Genomic DNA, 25,817 nt, shown 5'->3' on the forward strand with positions numbered 1-25,817 from the left:
ATATAACTCTACAGCCATCAGCTGTACACATAAACACACACACACATACACACACACACACCAGTGTTTCATCAAACATCACAGTCTCAAGGCGAACTCTCTTTTATCTCCATACTGAGCCTTTAATTGCCAGCCATTAATGGTACATGTGTAAGAACACAAATAAGCAAACATTTTTTTTAGGCTATTTTCCAAATGCCTGGGAGAAGGAACAGGATCAGTTATATGAGCCAGATTTGATCTAGCATTGCCAATTTGAGAACAATAGCTTAACATGACTGCAAACACAAACTAACCAATAGGCTAGTGAATGTGAATGGCACTACAATCAAACTATAGAATTATAAAATGTTAAAAACTGTCATATATTTTGATCATATATAATCTAATTCATAATACTGTCATAATCTCAAATATTAACTTTGACTCTAACTTAGACTCTGAGGTTTTGTAAAACACCAAGACAAGCACATTCATCTCAAAAAGATTATGAAATCAAGTCATACACAAGAGAAGCGTCAAATATATTGATATACATGGAAACAGCTGTGACATTGGGGACAGGCACTTTTTTAGACGCTCACGCTTTAGTGATGCCATGGCCTCAATAAAAACCAAAGGAACACTGAGCAAAATGAGGTCATTGTGGGCTTAGGTAGGGGAGAGTGGGAGGGTGAAGGAGGGGTGCGTGTATCTGGGCCTGACTGTTGGCAGGCCTCAGTGTTGCCAGGCCTCTGTCTCACTGTCAGTCAGTCAACTCAATACAGCTGCCGCTAAATAAGACCAATTATGCACATAACACAGTTTGTGGCTGCTTTAAATGAAAAACATACAGTACTTTAACCAAAAATCCCAAATAGCATGAAACTCCATGGCTTCATTAACATTAACATTAACATCATTAAAGTTTGTGAATTCCCAATTACAAATACTGTTTAATAGATATTTTGAACATATAATTTAAATAATAAATACATCATCTATTTATATTTCAAAATGTAATTTATTCCTGTGATGGCAAAGCTGAATTACTCCAGTCTTTAGCGTCACATGATCCGTCAGAAATCATTCAAATATGCTGATTTGGTGCTCAAGAAATATTTTTTATTATTATGCATGTTGAAAATAGTTGTGCTGCTTAATATTTTTGAATTATAATTTAAATATAAATATTTTATAACACTGTAAAGGTATTTAAGATTTGTTGCATCCAAGCTGTATTACTATTAATTGCTTATTTTAAAAAACTAAAACTTTTGAACAATAGTGAAAGAATTTTACAACAACGATAAGCAATGGGTTGAAGACACCAAAATAATAGAGATATGCTAATAATAAGTACAGCAACTCAATCTGAGTTAAAGTTAGGGTAGGCACTGTTTTTCATAAACACTTTTTATTATACTGGTTGACATCTCTTCACATCCTGATAGCAAATCAATAATATATTTCAATAATAATATTGAATAATTAACATATATCTTCTGTGGAAGTCTCAGGACCAAAATGTTTTAATTCGTCCAACACGTTATCAGCGCATTTCATGAGGTTATGCAGAGTTGAAGACAGTCACAGAGTGCCGCAAACAAACAGCAGCCACCTTTCACAGTTCCTCCTGAACCAAAACAATGAGCTTATGCTGCGTTCATAACATCATCATTTCCGTAATTAAGAGATGGCAACCCGTGACGTTCCACTCAGAGCAGTTCACGTGTTCAGACTCGGATTTATGTGTTTCTATGTCAACACTATCAACGCCAAAATCAAGCTGCAGCAGTCAAGTGGTAGAGGTCCAAGCTCTGTAAATTGTTTACGTTCATTATTATTGTAATGTTATGTGTTTTGAGACATGAGGTAATTTAACACAGTCTCTGGTGACGCTTTGCAGACTCTGCTGTGTGTGTTCACGTGTTTTTGAGTAGGCGAGGTTTGGAGACGTTCTGAAGGGAGGGTGGGATCGTATGCTTTCAAAGCGCTTGCAATTGCTAGCCTCTATGAAGCTGCACACTCTAGCTGTAAAGTTTTTGTCAACTATTATTGAACATGTTTACACTTTGGGGGTGACACATCACACATCTTACCTGGACCCCCAACACCACACCACTTCCTGCGCTGGCTAAAAAGAGCAAGTCTCCCCTCACCCATCCTCACCACATTCTACAGGGCCACCATTCAGAGTTTGCTGACCAGCTGCATCACGGTCTTCTTTATGATGTAGAAATGGCTAAAACATGCCAATGATAATGGCAATTTGATGAGGATGTTTCTTATTGGGTAATTGTTTCATTTTGATCATTAACATTTTAACCAATGAGTATGACATCACCAGGATAATACATATGACTACATGTCTACATACACTACAGACTCACCTTGCACTGTCTCCAAGTTGCCCTGTTTGCTCTGAATGTCTCTTTTTGCACCACTGCACTACGTGTTGTTACAAATCAAATTCAAATCATATGTCCAGGGTATATGTACAGTTTATGTAAAGTATTTGTATAGATTTTGATTATGTGTATGTATAGTTAGATTAAATATATGTGTAGTTAGTATTTGTCTATAGTTAGATTATATGTAGTAAAATGAAGTTTTTCAATAGATTATCTAAGTGTAGGTTTATACTTGTTTATTTGTTTATACTTCAACTTTTTATATGTTTATATTTATGTATAAATATGTAGCACCACGGTCCTGCAAGGACTGACATTTCGTTCCACTGTAAGTGTTTACATATAGCAGAAAGACAATAAGGGAACTATTTTAACGATCTAAGCGCATGGTCTAAAGCGTAAGGCGCAAGTGTACTTAGGGAGATGTCCGAATACACTTTTGCTAGTTTAACGACAGGAAAAATGGTCCGTGCGCCCGGCGCATGGTCTAAAAGGGTTGTCCATATTCTCTTAATGAGTAGGTGTGTTTTGGGCGTAACGTGAAAGAAACCAATCAGAGTCTCATCTTCCATTACCTTTAAAATCAGTTGCGCTCGCACCATGGTGGATTCGCTATTTATAAAGCGGAATTTGCAAGGCGAAAAAACTGAAAGCTTCTCTAGCAAGGAAACATATTTAAGCGTGCGAATAGACCATCTATGGGACAAAGTGTACGCACATTGTGGACCCGCCTATAGGTGCATATATTAAAGATACAATATGTAACAATTTTGTAATAAAAGATCCAAAAATCACTTGGACAGTGTGATATATTTCCTGCAGTTATGTACTTACAATATCCCAAAAGTCTCCAAAGATTTTTTATTTCAGAGAAATTCCAATTTTAAATAATTGTCCGTCCCGGAAAAAAATGTCGCCTGTCAGTGACGCAATATCCGCACTATCCTTGGTTTCCGCAATATCACGTGGACAAATGCGTTAGTAAAAAAAAAGTTCCTCTAGCCGGGACACGAACTCGGGTCTCCCACGTTATATGATGGCACACTTGCCCACGACACTATCGTGATGCGTCCCCGCGTCCCCGCACCCGCGCATGTAATAGCCTATTATGATTTCCGTCATTATTTAATATTCTGTACAAGGTGGGCCGGCCCACATTGGCCGGCCAGTCCGTGGCCGAGATTATGGCAGTGCAATTAAATACAATCGGATATCTGTTGTTAAAAAATATTAAGCCATTACTTGCAAATGTCCGTTCAAATTTAATTTTACTACGATTCGTTTGAACACGTAAAACAACACTTCATTAACTATAAACATCCTAAAACTATGCAGCATTAACCTAACAAATCATTTGACAAATAGCTGTAACAGGATAATATAGCATAACATTTTGCGTTCCTTGTAGTTAATTCATTATCATGAAATAAAATTTCGCGTTCAGACGTACAGGTAATACAAAAACTACTAAATGACCTCATCCATGATCATGATTCATTAATTCCATACGTCTCTGGATGTTGAAAACGACATCTCCCATCGTTCCACTCTCCTTCATAGCGTCATCAAGATTCGCCTTTGTTATTGTTGGAAACAGCGCCCTCTTGTGGCTCAAAATCTTACATACTGTAGCTTTAACACACTCTTTAAATAACAAAAAAAAACATTGCGCTATTGACTTTAGTCCAGGTTTCATTGGTCAAAGGCGCAGTCTATTTCAGTTTCCTCAAAATAGCAACGCGCCAACAATGCGCCTGAACAAACCTCGTTTTCAGACCATGGGCGCACAAATGGGAGCAAATGCATTTGCTATTTAAACAACGTTGCGCAGGACGTGAAAATAATAACTGCGTCAGGCTGAAACTAGCAAAGAAAAAAACTTCACAAAAAACCTTGAGCCTGGCACAGCATTGCGTCAGGTGTATGATAGGGCCCTATATCTCACTTGACTTGACTTGATCAGAGAGGACAGTTATTCAGAAGGACAAAATGATCAGTCTGGACTCGAACCTGCATCACATGTATGAGCACAACACTCTTAATCCTAACTTAGTTGTTCAATATAAAACTCGCATCAAATATATATATATATATATCGCATTAAATGGTGACCTTGGTGCACTTGCAGGATATTGGTGCGTGTATGCATGGTGTTGGTGCATTACAAATACTCACCTTTGACATTTTCCACATCCTGAGAGGCGATAACAAATCCAAAGCCTTCGCCTGGCTTCCTCTTCAGCTCCACCTCATACCCCCGCAGCACAGGCTGTTCTTTCTGCTCTGTTCTTACTCTGGGACTGAGCACTGTCCTTCCTTCTTCCAAACTCATCCAATCACGTGGCTCAAGCGTGAGAGTGACAGGTACAGAATCCAGGAAGCTGGTGCTCTGGACCAATGAGGAGCGCACCAGCGCTGGAGAGGGTGGAGTGAGAGAGTTACGCGATAATGGCACAGAGTCCATAAGAGGGACTTCAGAGTCTGAGGCGGACCGAGGAGGGGGAGGAGTTAGTCGCCGCACAGAATTAGGGGAATTGGAGAAATGTGAGGACCCTACAACAAAAGGACAGAATTATTCATATTTGATGAATGGGGATGAAGACTACACAATTGTTATGGATTTTCGGCAATCTAAAAATGGCACTTTATTTAAGACAAATAGTACATACAGTAGGGTTTAAAGTCTGAAAGTTGAATTAAAAAATATCTGAATGTCTATTTAAGGAATTGTATCTATTGCAGACAAACTTTGTATTTCTTCATTATAAAATAAAATAAATTAAAATTCAATTCAATTCAATTCAATTCAATTCAATAGCCTGTAAGGTTTATATTCAGCCAATATTCAAAATATAAATAACTGTGGTAGTGGCAACAATTTCTATATCACACCTACTGAGGATACTATTATGGAGAATTATTTGAAAATATTCCAAATATATCACATTATTAGTGACCTATAAATTGCAGAATCTAAAATATTTCTAAGACATTTTACATCATTCTAAATCCTAAAGCTTTGTTTATTTGAAACTATAAAAGGGGGAAAATTTATATTTTCAATGTGAACACTGTAATGTAATGAGTGAACATATAACTTACCCCCTCTGTAAACCAGCAGAATAACCTCCCCTTTTTTAGTGTGTTCTTGCAAAATCCTTTGGACCTTGGATAATAAACAAAAAGAATATATTAGGGCTGTGCGATATTGAAGAAAAATGCGATATGCGATAACTCCTTAAATAATGCGATATTCGATATGCGATACGATAATGCTTAAAGTGTGTAAAATAAACTTAAATTATCTTTAAAATATATTTAAAATGATATAACCTACATGTGTTTCACATTCTTTTTATGACAAGAAAACATCCTTCTAACTTCTGAAAGTGAACATCAGTGTTTTACTGTAGCATACGAAGTGTTATTTTAACATCAGTGTAAACCACAGGGTTTCAGGTTATCCTACATTAGGTTTATTTAATAAAAGATACTGAATCATAAAATATAAAAATAAAACATTGCTTAGTTTTCACTGTATGAATTAAATATATCCTGATACTTATTAAAGCTAAAAAACTTTGTATTTTGTTCATGACCCCATTTATTGCAAGCTGTTGCGATATGCATATTGCGATATATACATTTGCGATATTTCGATAAATTCGATATATTGCACAGCCCTAGAATATATATAATAATTGTGCACCATAAAAAAAGCTGAATATCATCATCTCTTTTTCTACCTGTGCAAAGCTGAGACTTTGTACATCTGCTCCATTGATCTTCACAATGGCATCTCCAGACTGCAGCCCATTACACTGCCTGTGGTCCCAGACTTTCTTCACAAGGGTCTGTCTGCCTCCATGACCTCCTGCCGTCACACTGAACCCCATATTGCTGCCTCTCTCGCATTTAGCCAAGGCAACAGGGACTAATTCCCCACTTCCCGCCATTCCTCCAACTCCACTTCCAATCACAGCGCTCATGGCTCCAGGTGAAGGAATGCTGTTCGGGCTGCCGCTGCTGGCACTAGCTGTGCCGTTGAAGGTGAAGTAAGGCCCGTCTGAATGGGCGCTGCTAGGTGGGGTTAGCAGTGTATTTTGAGGTTTACGGAGATGGGAGTAGCGCCTTCCTCCTCCGGGAGAGTAAGGGACGGGACCCGGACTTAGTTCTGTGTGGGGTAGGGGCAATCGAGATATGGGCGGTGGAGTACTTGAGGAAAGGTCACTCTCAGAAGATTTGAAGGAGTACAGGCGGAGAGGTGGCGGAGTGGAGAGAGAGTTGTTGTTGTGGTTACGGATAAACGAGGCCCTGTGAAGATAAAAAGAGAAAGACCATGTGGTCAGGCAAAGCAACCCAGACAATGTATCATAATCAGGGTTGGTAGGAACAGACTACATGTAACAGCAAAAATATGAATAACTGTATTCAGTTACAGAAATTCAGAACTTAAATGCAGGAAATCAGTTAGATTAAAACAGTATTTAGATTTAACAACTGAAACACTCTTATGATGTATGTTACATTCCTCCGAGTAGACAGAGGGCGCTGTCAAGAACAAAAACTGAAGTCATTGAGGAACTTCAATTTGGCGAATTATATCATTCTGTTCATAACAATAAGGCTTTGACAGATTAAATGTGTATCCAATAAAAACAAGATTATGGCAATATTTGGTTTGTCTGTGTTTTTATGCATTGTTACAAGAAAAATTAGAAATATGATAAATGCTTTGCCTTTAGCATTGCAAAGATAGCTACAAATAATGTATTTTCTACCTCATTCCATGAAAAGAATCCACCTATGATCAGTAAAAAAAAAGTTGCTTTATACACTCATTGGGGTTGAGTAAATTGAGAAGTAGAAATAAGTTAAACTAGTGTAAATTGTCACATGTTATCATTTAGCTTTATGCTTAGCTAAAGTGCTATTTCTAGTCCGTACATGCACCTGATACCAGGCGCTATTACATGATAAAGTCTGGCAAGAAAAAAAATCTAATTTCAGATCATAGATAGATTGATAAAAAAAATCTTGAGACCCAAATCAGCATATTAGAAAGTTTTCTGAAGGATCCTGTAACGCTGAATACAAATGAAGCTAAAAAATTCAGGTTTAACCACAGTATTACATTACATTTTTAAATATCTTAAACAAAACAACTTTATAACAATAACAATAAAAAAATGATTTCACAATATTACTGTTTTAATGTATTTTTGATCTAATACGTGCAGCTTTGGTGAGCATAAAAGACTTCAAAAACATTTTTCAAAAACGTACCCACCCCAACCTTTTGAACAGTAATGTATGATGATTTGATACAAGGCTAATATTCCTAAAATTCTTGATCAGTAAAAATCCTTAAAAGAAAATAAATGTACAGTTAGGAATCAGTGGCAGATTTTTTCACTTGTTTATACTTAAAACAAGTCAAATAAGCAATCATCAAAATATGTTACAAATTACATTTTACAGCATGCATTCTATAATCTAACCCTCATCATAGCAGTGACAATATAACATATAAAATCCTTTCACCTATGTGATCCAATCGCGGACACCACCTCACTGTCACTCTGGCTGGCTAGTTCTGCGCTCTGTAACCTCCTTATGCTTCTTGCAGTGCGTGGCGGTCTCAGGAATCCACTCCCATACCCGTTACAGTACTGGTATGATGATGGCGGTCTTTGAGGTGATGCAATCGGAGGTGAATTACCATTAGCATCCAGACTGAACCTTGATGCCCGTACTCGGAGATTCCTTGAGGATCCCCTCTCAAATTCAGACCACATGGGACCATTGTGGTTGAGGTGTAGCTGTGCGTATGGGAGAGGAGCCTGGGCCTGGGGCTGGGTGGTGGTTGGTGGAGGTAGATGTAGTGACTGGTCTTGGGAAGCCGTTAGCCTAGAATTGGGCATCTTCGGGCAGCCGTCAGAGTTATAGAGCATAGGGTAGCCCCTTCGGACCACAACATCCACAGTATGACCCACCGGTATGGCTTTCAACATTTCCACTACCTCTTTGTGAAAGAAGCCGAGCACACAGGTATCATTGATGTACACCAGAATGTCCGCTGGAAAAAAGGCAAGAGATGCAGCGTGTTAATTTGCATCAAATTCATAATATGAAAATTCAACCTAAGTTCAAAACTATTTAACTAAATTAGACAGAGTTTGGGAGCCCAAGGCTCATCGATGCACAAGGGCAACGAAGGCAATCCCGTCTGGTCCGAGCCAACAGAAGGTCAACTATTGCAAAAATTTTCATGAAGGTTATAGGAGGAATGTGTCACAACCATGGACTGTAAAAAAATATGGACGTAGTGTCTGTGACGTCAACCGTAGGTTTCTGAGGAGCGTTTTTGAAGCCCAGAGTGGGCGGAGCCGGCCGTCGTCATCTTAGTAGCGTATCACCGCATGTCACTCCCGGATTAATGAAAATGGGCAAAAAGGCGGGATTAGCTGAGGTGACGTGACGGCTAACAGACAGCAGACAAACGGCTAGTAGTGACAGCAGTGGCAATCCATGTGTCACTCAAGTGGCCATACCCTTAAAGTCGACATGAAATCAAAATTGACCCTATTTACTTTGTTAGCGCATATTACTAGTCTTGTGGTGAACAATTAATCCGTGCAAGTTAATACACAGAAAAAATTTGTTTGCCGTGGTAATCTTTAATCAAAATCTGACAAGTTACTTCCGGTCTGGAATGGCGTTCCTTTTCTGATGACGTCAGTTTGACGGCTTAGGTTGAAAACGCTTAACCACTCCCCTCACACCATTAGTCTGCTATGAGCAGAGATGGAGAGGAGGAGCGCTAAAGTAAAACCCTGCCCTCTGTTCAATATTCCGTTTCACTAGGAAATACGTCACAACCCTGGAGAAAAGTCGTTTGCAACGACTAGCTTGAGAGTCGTAACTGGAACTTGGAGCAGTGGAGGAAGGTCCACTGGTCTGATGAGTGCCGTTTTCTTTTACATCATGTGGACGGCCGTGTATGTGTGCGCCATTTACCTGGGGAGGTAATGGCGCCAGGATGAACCTGTGGGATGACGGCAAGCCATTGGAGGGAGTGTGATGTTCTGGGCAATGTTCTGCTGGGAAACTTTGGGTCCGGCCATTCATGTGGACGTAAATTTGACACATGCCACCTACCTAAACATTGTTGTAGACCAGGTACACCCCTTCATGACAATGGTATTCCCTGGTGGAATTGGCCACTTTCAGCAGGATATTACACCCTGCCACACAGCACACATTGTTAGGAATGGCTTGAGGAACATAATAAAGAGTTCAAGGTGTTGCTCTGGCCACCTAAATTCCCCAGATCTCAATCCAATTGAGCATCTGTAGTGTGCAGGACCAATTTAAGATGTAACATACATATTCTATGTCTGCATGTAATAGCGAAGTGAGAGAGAGCGTGTTCATAATTTCACATTTTACTTGTAAATGTGTGTGTCGGCAGTGAGTGATAGCTGGATTACTCAATCCAGGCCATTAGGATTAGAGGGAGATCGAGACTCGTTCTACAGGATCACACAATCACAACACTAATCCACAGTGGGGCAGAAAGTGTAATATAGAGGAAGAGAGAAAGAGAGCAGAACCTATAGATAAAACTGAGGAGACCTATAGGCGGCTGAGGAGTTGTTACCTGTGTTAAGTGTTGAAGGTCCTCCGGGGGTGATGCTGTAAATCTGCAGGAACTCCCTCCGCCTGCTGCCTCCCACTATGTTGAAGCCGAAGCCCCGCGGACCCTTCACCAAACGAGTGTGAACCGAGAAGCCTCTCAATTCACCCGGCTGGTCTGTAAACTCTGCCACTACAAAGCACAAAACCAGAGAAAGAAGATGGTGAGAGGTTTAAATATGATGAAAGACAGATTATTTAGGAAATTAACCCATTGAGAGTAAAGAAAAGATTAACATTACAGAAGATGGATGGTGAAAGGTAAAGAAAAATATGACATTTTTCCAGAGACAAGTGAATCTAAATTCTGTCCCGCTAGCTCAACATGATGCTAGCACTGCTAAGATCATGGGATCAAATCCAAGGGAACACACAAACTGACAAAAATGTATACCTTGAATGCACTGTAAGTAGCTTTGTAAGTCTGTAAGTGTCTGCCAAATGCATGAATTTGAAATGTCTGAAGGGAAAGAGAGGAAGTACAGACAGAGGTAAGCATTTGCATGTTTGAGCACATACTGTTCAAGCGTATGTTAAACAGCAGATTCGCATGCAGCACAAAATGTAAAAACATAACCACCTAAAGCAAACATGGAATTTTGAAGCTGTAATGACATCTTGTTCTTATAACCTAAAGTATTTACATTCATACCACCCTCTACAGTTAGCAATGATGTACTGCATCTTATAAACAGACTTCAAAGCAATAACTTTGTACACTTTTAGTATTCTTTTCTTATTAAAGAGTACTAAAGCACTGAAGAGTATAATACTGGTATTTCAGATGATTCATAGGCATTTTATTTTATTTATTATTATTTTAAGTATATGTATATATTTGTGATATATGTGTGATATAATTGCATATACAGTTTATAAAATAAATTATTTATTTGGTCAGCAGGTTATCATTTGCTTGTCATGACATAAGAATTCAATTAAAGAAAAAATAACATACAAGTAAACAATGTTACTTATTTCCAGTGTTATTTATAATCCAATCTAAAAAGGGTTTGTGTCTTCCGTCTTCAGTTCTTTGTCATTTCATGGAAATAATGACCAGTACATTCTTCAAAATCTCATTTGTAATCATACATCCTTTTATACAAGCATAGATAAACAGATACTTAACCTTAAATACTTAGAAAAAGACATTATAAAACGTTTGCATGTCCATTTTTTTGTTAAATATCATATTTGATACATCAAGCCTTTATGACTCATATAGTCTGCTATTGATATAGGAGAATTTGGATCTTATACTCGAGAAGAAAACGCACATCAATCTTATTCACTGACCCCAAACTGAGCAAAAATATGCAATTTGGGGCATTTGTTGATATTTATATGGCCAAAAAGTAAGATGAAATTCTTATTGTAATAAGATTTTCTGTATAACAGTATATCAGATTTCTTACATTCCTTACATCATTCTATAACTCCTGATAATATGTTTTAGTAAGATTATTTTTAAATGCTCAGTTTTATGATCAAAGCTCTAAGTGTGTGTGTGTGTGTGTGTGTGTGTGTGTGTGTGTGTGTGTGTGTGTGTGTGTGTGTGTGTGTGTGTGTGTGTGTGTGTGTGTGTGTGTGTGTGTGTGTGTGTGTGTGTGTGTGTGTGTGTGTGTGGGAGGGGGGGCAATGCAATACAATGATGATTGAGAGATGAACAAATTAACATTCCTCAAAAGCCTGATGCATCATATTTGATACTCACATTTTTATATGATAAAAGAGTTGTATGAATAATCAAGTAAACCTAAGTTGCTTCAGTCTAGTAAATGATCATCTTGAGAAGATACTACTAACAATATAGTTAGTAAGTTATTCTTACATATACTTTGTAAAAATCAGTATAGATTGTACAGCAGAAAGACACGTGTACTACGACCTAAAGAAGGGCATTTTTAGAAATATACTAAAAGGCTGCGGCATTTTACTTGCTAAAAAGTATCATATCTTGCAAATAACTATCAATCAGATGACAGAGGTTTTCAGCAAAATCTTGATGCCTTAGACAAATTGTGTATCAAATATGATACAGTAGGCTCACAATTGGGTTAAGAACATGTTAAATCTTCCATAGATTGGTAGTTTTAAAATATGTACACACATTTTACTACCTGAATTAATCAACTGAATAAATGACCAGAATGGGCCTACCTTACAAATTTTTTTTAATAGCTTTTAGAAAGGAAAGATGCTTTGCTCATGGGTGATATTTCATGCATGTTAAGCTTCAATGATGATTAAAAGTGCAAAGTTGTTTGTTTAACCATTTGGCAGAAAAATCACACTGTGACAGTCCTATATATACAGACTTTATATACCTTTTTTTTATCAAACTGTCAAGCAAATATCCTAATGTAGCTCCATGGACATCTGTCTTTCAATCAGGTGTATCGTCAGTCGCCCCTCAGCACCACAGGAAGTAGTGTATTTACAAGATAATAAAAACTCTAGATAAAAAAAAGTGTGGACTAACACTTTTATACAGTGCATATACTAAATATTTATTGTTATTTACATCTAAAACTGTTGCATGACTCAAACCCTAATGGAAACAATGCAATAGAAAAGAATAGAATAGAATAGAATAGAATAGAATAGAATAGAATAGAATAGAATAGAATAGAATAGAATAGAATCTTACATTCTGACATGCAGACATTCTCTCTGCTGTGAGTTCGGCGATTAAGCCAAGAGGATGGCTTTAGATGATGGCTGCAGGACAAACACATAACACAAGATGTCAGTGTTGTCATTTAAAACACCACTGTGCGTGACTGGAAGCAGTTCTACACAATTCAAATATCACACTTAAAATAGTTGTGTTGCTAATAAATGTATGGCAGGTTTCTAAATATATACATGACCTTGTTCTATGGACTGCATAATAAAAAAGCAGCTAATCGTGTACTTGTGCATAGTTAAGATAGCAAAAAAGTCACAAAATATTTCCATATCTCTTGATGTCAAAATGTATGAACTATCCATTGATTCTATTGTAAAATTAGGGTGCTGAAGTAAAACCAGTGGTGTTTTTAGTGCTCTAAATATTGTGGTCTAGGGACTAACACAGTATAAATCATTCATATAGTGATCAATAATCGTCTTACTCTTTGTAATAGGCATTCCCTGAGTCGCTGTACATCATCTCCCAGTTTTCCGACCCTGTAACCCGTGCTCCTCTACGAGGTCCGAACCCATTCTCCAAGGCACTGCCGTCTACTCCACTTGAATTTCGTGATTGGCTGGGGGATGAAGTGGGGACAGGGGCACTGCTCGCCCCAAGCGAACCACCTAAAAGACCAATGAAGAGAAAACAAGACTTCTGAAATGACACGGCTTACTGAAACACAAAGACTATTCTGTCCGAGAGCTTCCATTTGAACATTCATTGAATTATTATTCATAGTCATTCTCTTTTCTATTTAGTACTAAATGGGTTCATTTCTCCTATTGGACACATGAAAGCAAGAACAGCGAAATTAAACTATTATTGTGCATTACCATTATATAGGTTTCTATTTATAGTTTGCTATTTACATTTTCATTATGTCACCTGAGTTTGTGTGTGTGTGTGTGTGTGTGTGTGTGTGTGTGTGTGTGTGTGTGTGTGTGTGTGTGTGTGTGTGTGTGTGTGTGTGTGTGTGTGTTAGTTCTGTTATAGTATAGCAACCATATTTATCTGATCAGATAGTATTTAATTCCGAAATTAGAAATGAACTCAGTAATTAGACAGAGAGCATATCATTTTTGAGTTCAGGTGTTTCAATCAGATTCATTGCCACAAGTGTATAAAATTAAGCACCCATCCACACAGTTTGCATTTACAAACATTTTTGGAAAAAAGTGTCGTTCTGAAGAGCTCAGTGAATTCAAGCGTGGTACTGTAATAGGCTGATAACTATCGCACCTTTGCGATAACTCAGTTCATGAAATTTCATCCCTGCTAGATATTCCATGGTTAACTGTAAGTGGTACAGCCATGAAGCAGAAGACCCACGTAAAGTCACAGAGCGGGGTCACCGAGTGCTGATGCGCATGGTGCGTTAAACTTCATCAACACTGCCGATTCCGTAGCTGAAGAGATCCAAACTTCCACTGGCATTAATACCAGCACAAAAACTGTGGGGCGGGAGCTTCGTGGAATGGGTTTCCATGGCCGACCAGCTGCATGCAAGCCTCACATCACGAGTACAATGCCAAGAGTCGGATGAAGTGGTGTAAAGCACGGCACCACTGGACTCTGGAGCTGTGGAAACGTGTTCTGTGGAGTGATGAATCACGCTTCTCTGTTTGGCAGTCTTATGGGAGAGTCTGGATTTGGACGGATGCCATGCAGGAGAACGTTATCTATCTTCACTGCATTGTGCCAACTGTAAAGTTTGGTGGAGGAGGGATAAAGATTTGGGGCTGTTTTTCAGATGTTAGCTATAGGGCCCTTACTTCCGGTGAAGGAAAATCTTAATGCTTCAACATACCTAGATATTTTGGACAATGCTATGCTTCCAACTTTGTGGGAAAAGTTTGGAGAAGGCCCTTTTCTATTCGAGCATGACTGTGCCCCAGAGCACAAAGCAAGCTCCATACAGACATGGTTGGATGAGTTTGGTGTTGAAGAACTTGACTGGCCCACAGAGCCATGACCTCAACCCTATAGAACACCCCTGGGATGAACCGGAACGGAGATTGCAAACCAGGACTTCTCATCCAACTTCAGTGCCTGACCTCACAAATGCTCTACCGAATGAAAGGGCAAAAAAATTCCAAAGAAACACTTCAAATTTTGTTGAAAGCCTTCCCAGAAGAGTGGAAACTGTTATAGCTGCAAAAGAGGATCAACTCTTAGAATGCAATGTCATTAAAGTCCCTGTTGATGTAATTTTACATGACAGCCATCGGCACAGATCCTCAGCAAAGACCACGAGAACCAGACAAGTCCTCTGCACCTTTGACCAGCTAGGGGTCCATACTGGCTAGATGAATCCGATCTTCAAACAAAGGAACTGGATGAAATATTTGAATGCTGCCGATCCACAATCTAATCTAATTATGACTTGTGATGCGGCCTGAATCATAATCACACCATGTTCGTTCATTTGCACTGACACTATGGCATGACAACTGAACTGAGCTAGACTATGACATCACTGTTTTCTGCAGAACTGCTTTATAGATGAATTGAACTATTTTAATAATTCATGATCTTTAGGCCGTGTGTCCACCAAAGCGTTTTTAGCCAGCTGAAAACGCTAGGCGCTCTGCTGAAAACGCCTAACTGTGGGCGCTTGAGAGCGTTTTGGCAGCGCAGCGTTTTTTCAGTTGGGACGCTTCGTTGCTATGATACAGAATATCCGCGGCACAGTTTTTGTTCGGTTAGCTTTTGCTGGCTGATGTCGTTGTACAGAAAGAATGTTGTGACAGTTGGTCGTGTGTTATTTGTCCCGCCCCTCCTCCACCATGATTGGTCGGTTTGGTAAAAAGTGACAGTGATGAGGCGGCGTTTTACCCAAAGTTGAACATTCTTCAACTCTCGGCGGCCTGTAAAAAATGCAGAGCGCTCAGTGCTTCAGCGTGAAAAAAACGCTCAGCGCCTCGTTACGCTCATGCCGTTTGAAAAACGCGGCGCTCCCATTGGAAGCAATTGAAAAAAAACACACCAGCCACGTGAAAAAAACGCTTTGATGGACACACGGCCTTACGACAGAAATGAATCGACACTGAACTGACTTCTGCTGAACAATGACATAATTTTCTTTTAGAGCTGCTGTACAGACAAAATGTGTGCTTCATTGAACCATTTTCCTGTTATCACTGTAAAGCTGCTTTGAAACAATCTGTATTGTGTAAAGTGCTATAGAAATAAAGATGATTTGACTTGACTTACTGGTCGGGTGTCGCAATACTTTTGTCCATGTAGAGTACTTAATGACAACACTAACAGTGGTTTACTGTATCAATTTCTATTAATTTATTCAAAAATATATCACAAATTCAATTAAAAAATGGCTTGAATATACCTCTTCTATAAAGAGAATGTTTTTCATTTTTGAGTTAAAATGAATAGTTATATTTTTGTTCATAAAATTTTAATGTCAGGGATACATCTGAATAATATTCTTTTTAAATAGTTTTGCAAAATTATTGATTTCATAGTTAATGTGTGTGTGTGTGTGTGTGGGGGGGGGGGGTGTTAATCACTATATCAGTAATCAAGGGTATTCCTAAAAAACAAGAGGTTCACTACGGTGAACTTTGTAGAAATTTGATTAAGATTAAAAGCAATACCAAGTTTTCCTCATTCTACATTCTAAAGGAAATAGCTTCAGTGTCAATTGTGAAATGTACTGTGCACAGTGTCAGCATCTAAGAGACAGAGCGCTACATTGAATCCATAGAGGCAGATCGGTATGTTGATTGGCTTCAATGTCATGCTTTGATCGATGCCTCTGTCATCTATGCCACTACCCATGGGGTGAAGACACCAGGGCTTGACAAAAGTGCACAGACAAACAAAACCCAAGTGAACTTATGAAAGAGTTGACTGGACAGTTTTGTCGGCTTGTTGTCTGAACTCTGAAATGTCTTCTGACATTTATTGTTGCTTCATATCATAAGTAGTGATGCACTGAAATACATTTTTCTCTGAAACACCAAAACTACACATTTTATTTACTTGAAAACCAGACATACATTTTGGGTAATAACTTTCAGGTAATTGTATAATTGTATGCTGTTCAGGGTGTTGTGTTGTCTGGTGATAAATTAAACTAGTCATAAAGTTTTTTTGGGAACCAGCAACATCTCTATTTAACACATTTTACATAGTGCTACTTCAGGATCCTTTTTGGTCACAGTGAAAAACTTTGTCACTGCTGACAGTCATAGACGGGCATCATCGCTGAAGCATATATTACACTCTAAAAAATGCTGGGTTGTTTTAACCCAATTTTGGGTCAAATGTGGACAAACCCAGCCGTTGATAATTGCATTTGTGATCCAACGTTTGGGTTTGTCCATATTTTACCCAAAATTGGGTTAAAACAACTCAGCATTTTTTTAGAGTGTAAATATAATTGATTTGGACAATAGTTTCAGTCCTCCAATTGTTTTTTTTCTGTACTAGCATGTAGTATATAATATTAAGTGTACAAAAAATGCTGGGTTGTTTTAACCCAATTTGGGTCAAATATGGACAAACCCAGCCATTGGGTTAAATGTTTTAATTTTTGTCCATATTTGACCCAAAATTGGGTTAAAACAACCCAGCATTTTTTAGAGGGTACCTAAAGAGAGTACACTTTTATGACAATGTTTAGTACAAAAGTGCACTTTGTAATAATGTCACATTGAAAGTTTTTCTTTAAAAGTACATTTAAAATCATAATGTTTTAATAATCTTTTGATGTGCGTTAAAGAAGTTCTCATTTGAGAACTAGCGTACTAATATACAAAAGTGAATAAAGTACTTGAATTTAACTGTGATCAGAGAGGTACACTTATAATGTTATCAAGAGTTTTACATTAAAGAAATAAGCCATTTTCTATCCTTTTTTTTAACCCTATCTTTCGAACACTCGAACACGTGTCGCATTCAAGACTTGGAAGTAAACGTCCACTGCTATGATTGGGTAACAGTTAAAATGGAAAGACTTACAATATATTTTTATAGTACAATGACCTCTTATATGTCAAAAGATGAATTAAAATTTGATTTCTCAATTCAAGTTAATATAGTAAAGTACAGACAATAGAAGTAATTATGACATTAAATATGAAGATGTACTTAAGTCCTTCTTAAGTAGGTGAGAAAAGCACACTCTAACTGCTAACTGACTAACTAACTGCATGTAATATAAATTTAAACTATAATACATTTTTATTTAATTTAAATAACATGCAATTAAGTGTCCAAAACATTACATTTAGTTCACACTTAAGTATATTATTTTAAAGTATATTATTTCCGTAACAACATGCTCTTTTTAAAAGTGAGCTAAAGGGTAAGATAATTTGAAATAATTTGTTGGACATCTATAATGTGTAACCCACACCAACTTAAAAGCCATTGTCCGTATATAGAACCGGCTTCACAATCATCTACAGAAAAAGCTGTTTGGCTGTTAAACTGAACCTGCTCTCATTCAATAACTATTCATTAATATAAAGACATCCTCTTATATCACTTGAAATACCATATGAAGGATCCCCTGGGACCTGAACATCTGCAACCCGCACTCTGTATTGAGGTAATTAGCATATTCCCACTAGAAGCATAAGCCATGCAGCTGCAAACAAACACATACACCCTTGGCTGTGGTGTCATATACACACACTCTATCTGCTTTAACAGCACTAATGTTTAGCAGGAGGGGGATTATACCATATGAACTCTGACATACAGATGCTATTTTAGTAATCATGATAAATATGGCTGTGAATTTTCTCATTTTTATACTATATGTTATGGTATATTCAATAAAGTTTATGTACAGGGGGGAAAAACCACTTTTATGGTTTATGTTTTGCAATGTGTAATTATTTAGCAAAATGTAAATGTTAGTGTAAATTGACATTTATGCATTTGGTAGATGCTTTTAACCAAAGCGACTCACATTTTATTTAAAGTATACATTTATCTGTACAATACAGTACATTCCCTTGGAATTAAACCCATGACCTTGGCATTTGAAATTGAAATGCTACATTTACCTCTAAATGTTAAGTGTAAATCAAATTGGTAAATCTAAAAGTTCACTCATCACACTCCTACATTTAATTTCAGCAGTGCACAAGTCTCTTTGCATAACCAACATTGCATAGAGACTAACTGTACATCACAAAACAACCAGCTCTAAAATGTGGCACACAAAGATCGGACTGAAATGATGCTAAATGGTTGGTGTTTTGAATTCTTAAACATTGCAATATGTTTCATGCCTTGTGAATAAGATGTACACTTTAGCACGTATTACAGAAAAAAAATTACTTTACATTTAGGACACACTTAAGTATATTCTTTTAACGTTTTCAGACACTTAATTGCATGTTATTTAAAAATAAATAAATAAAAAATATTAAATATACAGCCTTTAATTACACTTAAGTAGCCTTTTATTTCATTGATATTATATTATCTGCAAGTATATACTTTTAAGATTTGAAGTACACTACAAGTTCACATTAAATCCAATAAGCGTACTTCTTTTATACAAACTATTTCAAAATATCAAGTAAATTTATTTGATGACCTGATTAAAGGTGGTTGAGGCATGCATTCTTGAAGACTAGCATCACCATAAACTTGATCCCAAGTTTATGGGTCAGAATGGTGTTTTAAGGTACACTATGTAACTTTTAGCAGTTAAAAAACAAAACTTCATGCATTGTGTGGATACATATTGGTTGTGCCTTGACTCTGTGTGCGTGCGTGCGGATGAATAATGTTATCCTATACTGCTCATAAAACATTCACCACTAGGCTTAAGAGATATAACCTAGATGGAAAATATCTCAAGCTGACTCGCTGAAGACGTTACTGCTTTACCCATTAATAGACACGTACTTCCTTTAAAAAAAAAAATCAACTCCAGCACAATGCTACAACAAGCATAATGAAATGACCCTTCACAATAGATGAACTGAAATGAAATGAACTGCTAGAGAGCTACATCTGTACAATAAAACGCCTTACTCATCTGTTGAGTAATACAAATTCCATCAGCACGTCGATTTTACAACATTTCAAATCCATCAGTTCTCGCATAAGCAATTGACCCTTCACAGGGAGTTTGATTGACAGGCGATCTGACCAATCATAATCAGCCGAATATAGCATTTTTGTCTGACAAAGCAGTCAGGAGAGTTAGTGGATTAAAATGGGAGGATTTGAACTTGAAAACCAGAGTGAACTGACGTCTTTCCGCGGTTAAAACAACATTCCTTCTTATGTTCATTCATGTTTATTTGATGCTATAAATGAACTAGAGGTCCTGACTCTCTGTGGTCATTAAAAATCCCAGGATGTCTTTCGAAAGAGTAGGGGTGTAACCCCGGCATCCTGGCCAAATTTGCCCAGTGGCCACTGTCCATCATGGCCTCCTAATCATCCTCCTATATATACTAATTGGCTTCATCACTGTCTCCTCTCCACCAGTAAGCTGGTGTGTGGTGGGCGTTCTGGCGCAATATGGCTGCCGTCGCATCATCCAGGTGGATGCTGCACATTGGTGGTGGTTGAGGAGATTCCCCCCTTCTATGTAAAGCGCTTTGGGTGTCCAGAAAAGCGCTATATAAAATGTAATGAATTATTATTATTATTATTATTATTATTATTAGAAGGAAGAGATGATCGGTTTACGAGCAGATTTAACTGAGGCTCTACAGCAATCTGTCAGACATATTAAAGAGCCACAAAACAGTATTTATTGTTTAAATTTCTTTTAAAAATTACCACATTAGACTTTGTTTCATATCAAAAGTAACCTGGTCTGTCCTGTCTGTTGTCAGTGTCCTCTCTGCTCCGCGATGTATTTTTCACTGCGTGAGAACATAGTGTGTGTGAGATAGGCGTGGCTTGTCGGACATTGCAACAGTAACTAAAGGGGGCGGGTCTTTGCGAACGGTCCATTCTTAAGTTTATTCTTGTTTTATTACGAGCTCTGTAGATATTTGTTTTAGCCAGTAAACTCTCCTCTGTTCTGCTTTTTCTTTTTTTAAACGGGTAAATCCGCTGAGGTTTGAGATTCAGCTGCTCCAACTCAACCTCATTGTGACAACTAACCTCTGCTACTTCCACACCATACACGCATCAATGCAGCCGGAGCAACGTTACTCTATTTACGGATATGACAAGACACACACGGGTGAGTGACGTATGCAATTCCCCATGAAAACCATCCAGTCACGCTTAAAATATAAACATTTATAATAGACTTGTCATAGTGAATCAGGGTAAGACAAAAACACATTTTGGAAGAAGGATTGATGATATATTGACTGTTAATTTTGAACAAAAAAAGTTTCATAGTGTATCTTTGTCACGATTCCCTTGTTTCTGTTTTCATGGACTCTTATTTTGATTTTATTTGTGCCTATGTTCATTTCCTGTTTCCTGTGTTTCCATTGCTGTTTCTATAGTTTTACTGTTAATTGTTTTTAACCATGCCAACTAATCACCTGCACCTGTCTATCATTGGTCCCTTGTTGTCATCTAGTGTATTTAAACCCTCAGTCATCCTCTGTTCATTGTCTTGTGTTAACGTTACATGTTATTGTGCCTTAAATATAATTTCAGCTTTAAGCCTCTTGAATCTGGATTATCAAGTCAAGCCAGTATACATGACAACCTTTAAGATACTGGAAAAGTCATAAAATAAAATAAACACCCTGACAAACATAATCCTGGCAGTGGTGCCATCTTTTTCAAGGTGAAAGCATCCATGCCCTGTGAAGTATGTAGGTCAGAATAGTATCCTCGCAAATGTGTGGGCAGATTGCAGTAAGCACAGATGGTTTATGACTAGGATCTGAGATGTTCAAGTCTCTCAAAGGTCTTTGCAACTAGTTAGCAGTCTTAAGAATGCTGGTATTCTCATTTTGTTGCCAAAGAAACAGTGGCAAGGCTATTTCTTCAAGGATTTCAGGGAAAACAGGCTGAGATTGATCCCATGCTGACCTTTTGTTTGCTCCAAAAGCGACATTGATTGTACTTTGTCTATCTTCAAAACCCAACATATGTATACAAATCATATGTACTACTATGTACAATCATGCATTTGAACCAGGAAAAAAAGACATTCAAATATCAAATCTGTGGGTTTAATAACAGGATAATCCTGTGTAATGATGTGACAAGCCTCTGTGATATATTGTGTTTTGTGCCCACACAGTCACCTCAGATCCAAATGTCAGGGAAAGGTGGAATAATAATAATAAAGGACAAGAAAACCTGAAAAATAACAAGTCAGGCGGGTTCGTAGGCTCCTAAAGAAGAAAGAGAATATGTTATAGCTGACATTACAGCGGGATAACAGAGACTGAAAAGCTGACTGGTATTTTTTGCCTGGTAACTCACTTTGAGTATGGAAGACAAAAAGAAAAACTGGGAATTTGTGTCAACAATTACAGCCACACTTTTGATCTTGTATGTATTAGCTTGATCTGATAAAAACATTTTTAGAATGGTATCGCTTACCAATTGGCAATTTTGTGTTTGTTTAGCCCGTATCATCATAGGTTATAGGATTTGGGTCCATTCTGAAGTAGAATAATAGTACTTTATATCTCAGACCACAAATGACAGCATTCCGCAACTCAATCCAGGATCACCAGAGTAGGCTACAATGTAAAAACAGGGAGACGATTTGGTTTGATTTCTTTAAAAAATAAATTCTGTCCTTTAAATTTAATTTTAAAATGTTAAATCATAAATTATATTGTTATATAAGCCCGCAAGTTGTAATCTTGCAGTCTGAACTGAATTAGATGAGATGTTTGTACCGAATTTTGCATTTTCAGTGGAGTCGTCCTCGCAGGCTTCACAAAAAACAGCAACATAACACGCTCTCAGGTGTTGTCACACGGATGAAGATGAAGACGAAAGAGAGTTAAAAAAGGTTTCTATAAAAAAAAATGGTTCTTTAATTAATGATAATCCAAAACGATTAACAGAGTGTGTAACATGCACACACAAACAACAACCGACAAACAACTGAAGGTGAAGGTAAGGAACTTAAATACACTGATAGTGAGGAGATGACGAACAGGTGTGATGATCTGATGAGTGTCCATGACAACTGATGAGTGGCGGGAAAATAAAACACATGTGATGAATGAAAACAAACTGAAAGTCCATGAAAGTGAAACTAAAGATGAATAAGTCCAGATAGCCTAACTGTGACAGGTGTCGTCCAATTCATGGTATTGTCCAATTTCATGACTCTTATTGTTGGTTTTCATTCAAAATGATTCAGGAATTTACAAATTACCAGAGTTAAATAAGCATGATGAATCCTTCACTCCCTCAATGACCTCACTAACTGAACTGCAAGTTAACGTTACAATAAGTAATGCTTAGAAATTCAGCAAGTTTTGCTTCAATTACTCATTCATATGAAATAAAAAAGACAGAAACTTGTCAAATATGTTGGCCTACCACGGTTATTACTACTACAGTGCTTCTCTGACCAGAAATCAATCTGCACAGATTTTTTGTATTGTCCACTCTGATTTTTGAGAGAAAATGTAAAATCATGTGGATTGGATTTAAATATAGTAAAACAAATAAATTGAAAGGGAGTACTGTACTCTCAAAATCAAATTTGCCAATATACTTAATAAACAAACACACAAGGGGCAGTGGATGTGTATACTGTACATGGATGTCTTTATATTGACTGTGCATCTGCAACCTAGTTATTCACATGTATGAATGTGTATATCTGCAATAGACATTAAAGGGATAGTTCACCCAAATACGTACATTCTGTCATCATTTACTCATCCTCAAGTTGTTCCAAACCTGTATGAATTTCTTTCTTCTGCTGAACACAAAAGAAGATATTTTGAAGAATATGGGGAACTAAACAGTAGATGTGACCCATTGACTTCCATTTTTTTCCCATACTATGGAAGTCATGGAAGGTTTGGAAAAACTTCAGGGTGAGTAAATGATGACACAATTAAAATGTTGGGGTAAATAAAAAATGATAAGAAATGATTTTCACAGCATTTAGTTTATCATTAATGTGATAATTCTGCATATGGATATTAAACATTGTGTTATCCACAAAAACACAAGCCAGCGCATTCTCGTCTCTGAAAGGTTACAGCTCAGTGGTTAGAGCTCACAACCATAGACCGCACAATGCTCTGACATTTTCAATGAAAACTCATTGATTTGTTAGTGTGAGTGAAAAACAGCATCATATTAACCGTTCCAAAATGGCGGACATGTCGACTTGTCTGGAGCGGTCGAATGAGGCATCTACGTATACATATCTATGGATGTGTAGGTATTCTTCCTACCTGATAGACCTGAGTCCTCCTCACTGTTGTCGCCCTCCTCGCCTGCCTTCTCCAGGTTGCTGAGGGACTTGCTACGGGTACGGAAGTTTCTCAGCAGGTTGCGGTGCTCCTGGTAGGTGATGGGAGGGCTTTCTGGACCAATGTGAACAGGACGAGGGGTTCCGTAGTAGTTCCCTAACCCAGGAAATATAAGAAGCTTCTCACTCAGGCCTTCCATGGACAGTTATTATACTGCTTGGAAGTTATTTTGTTCATGAAGAGTTGATTTAGTTTCTTATTCTAGGGTCTATTAGTGTTGGTAGTTATATCCTCTGCAAAACACTGAACTACCCTAACCTCATGGTACAGGAAACATGTTACATTTTATCTCTCTTTCTCTCTTTTTTGTGTATTTAATGATGTTTTATTAATAAAGTTCGGGAGGAACATGTTCAAATGATCTACCCAATCAGCACAAAAGGAGGTCTATATATACATAGCTGACTCACCTATGTTCCTCAACACTTTTCCGTATCCCTCCGCCACCCCGACTCCTCACTATTGGCTGGTTCCTATCCCACCCAGGGATATGGGGGGAGTACTCTGGGTTCGGGCCAAATTCCGACCTCGGAGCTCTCCCCTCGCCAAATACGCATACTCTCTACTCTATCTGAATATTTGTAAGTGTGAACTCATGAAACACAATTAGAGGATTTACGGCTAGTAGTTAAAGCCATGGATATGCTGTATTATTTCTTGCAGAGTGAATCAATAGCTTTATTTCAATACAAATAGCTAACAGGAGCAACACAATCTTGCAATCAAGGTCACCTTAAAAACACATGATAATCCATTATATTGTCATAGTATATTCTCTAAAAGCGTAAAAAACATCTCAAGGATGGAATATACAACAGGGGTGACATTATATCTTCAGACGGTACAACAGATTTTGAACGCGTCCTGATCTCCATCTGTTATTGATTGAGTAACTTGCCTTTGCAGTGGTAAGTAAATCATACCTTGCCGTGTCGGCAAGGTGAGAATGGCGTTTACGGCATTTTGTAAATGCGGCTGCATTTTTTATGCTAATTCATTTTATTCGTTTAATCAGGCGGGGTAGGCGATCCTGCCCCTGAGAGCCATAACTTACATGCTAAAGGCACATGTGTCTCGGAGCCCACAGTAATGATGCCGAGAGAGGAATGAGCTTGGAATTCCACACTAAACACTGACTTGCGATACATTTGCCATGATATGCCTATTTTGGAGGGTATATCTGTGTAATGGACAATGAGCTTTTATCTATAGTATAAACTGACATTATGTGGCTCAAAGTAGTGTAAGCATTTCTGCAATTTACTATAAAAATTATAATACTGTGTTCAAATATAAAGACATGAGACAGACTGAGATAAACTGAAGGTAAATTAAACTTGCTCTTAAAATCAGTTTTACTTCCTCGTGTGAAATTTCAAAATTTTAGATACGAGTGCCGTTTTATAAGACCTCAATCAAGTTTTGCTTCTCCAAACATGTTCGAAAATATAATATAATATAATATAATATAATATAATATAATATAATATAATATAATATAATATAATATAATATAATAATCTTGATATCGGCATGATTTATTTTTGCATAGAACACAAAAGACATTATTTATCAGAAATTCCTGAACTATTTTCCATTAACAACAAAAATCCC

The 25,817-nt window shown here is 37.6% G+C and overlaps 1 protein-coding gene across 9 annotated transcripts in view; it reads right to left on the reverse strand.

Annotated features, from left to right (window-relative positions):
• Window positions 1-25,817, reverse strand: part of magixb (MAGI family member, X-linked b) — a 99,984-nt gene that overhangs the window by 23,119 nt on the left and 51,048 nt on the right. For 8 of the 9 annotated variants that reach the window (XM_079637442.1, XM_079637440.1, XM_079637447.1 and 5 more), the window contains 9 exons: window positions 24,126-24,299; window positions 13,211-13,394; window positions 12,745-12,815; window positions 10,486-10,551; window positions 10,057-10,224; window positions 7,938-8,472; window positions 6,140-6,707; window positions 5,496-5,559; window positions 4,569-4,946 (listed from right to left, as the gene is read on the reverse strand). In XM_079637442.1, the coding sequence (XP_079493568.1) occupies window positions 4,569-4,946; window positions 5,496-5,559; window positions 6,140-6,707; window positions 7,938-8,472; window positions 10,057-10,224; window positions 10,486-10,551; window positions 12,745-12,815; window positions 13,211-13,394; window positions 24,126-24,299 (2,208 nt within the window). The remainder of the gene's footprint in view (window positions 1-4,568; window positions 4,947-5,495; window positions 5,560-6,139; window positions 6,708-7,937; window positions 8,473-10,056; window positions 10,225-10,485; window positions 10,552-12,744; window positions 12,816-13,210; window positions 13,395-24,125; window positions 24,300-25,817) is intronic. The other variant, XM_079637441.1, reaches the window with a different exon arrangement.

This window comes from Phoxinus phoxinus (assembly GCF_949152265.1).
Source record: "Phoxinus phoxinus genome assembly, chromosome: 15".
Lineage (NCBI taxonomy): Eukaryota > Metazoa > Chordata > Actinopteri > Cypriniformes > Leuciscidae > Phoxinus > Phoxinus phoxinus.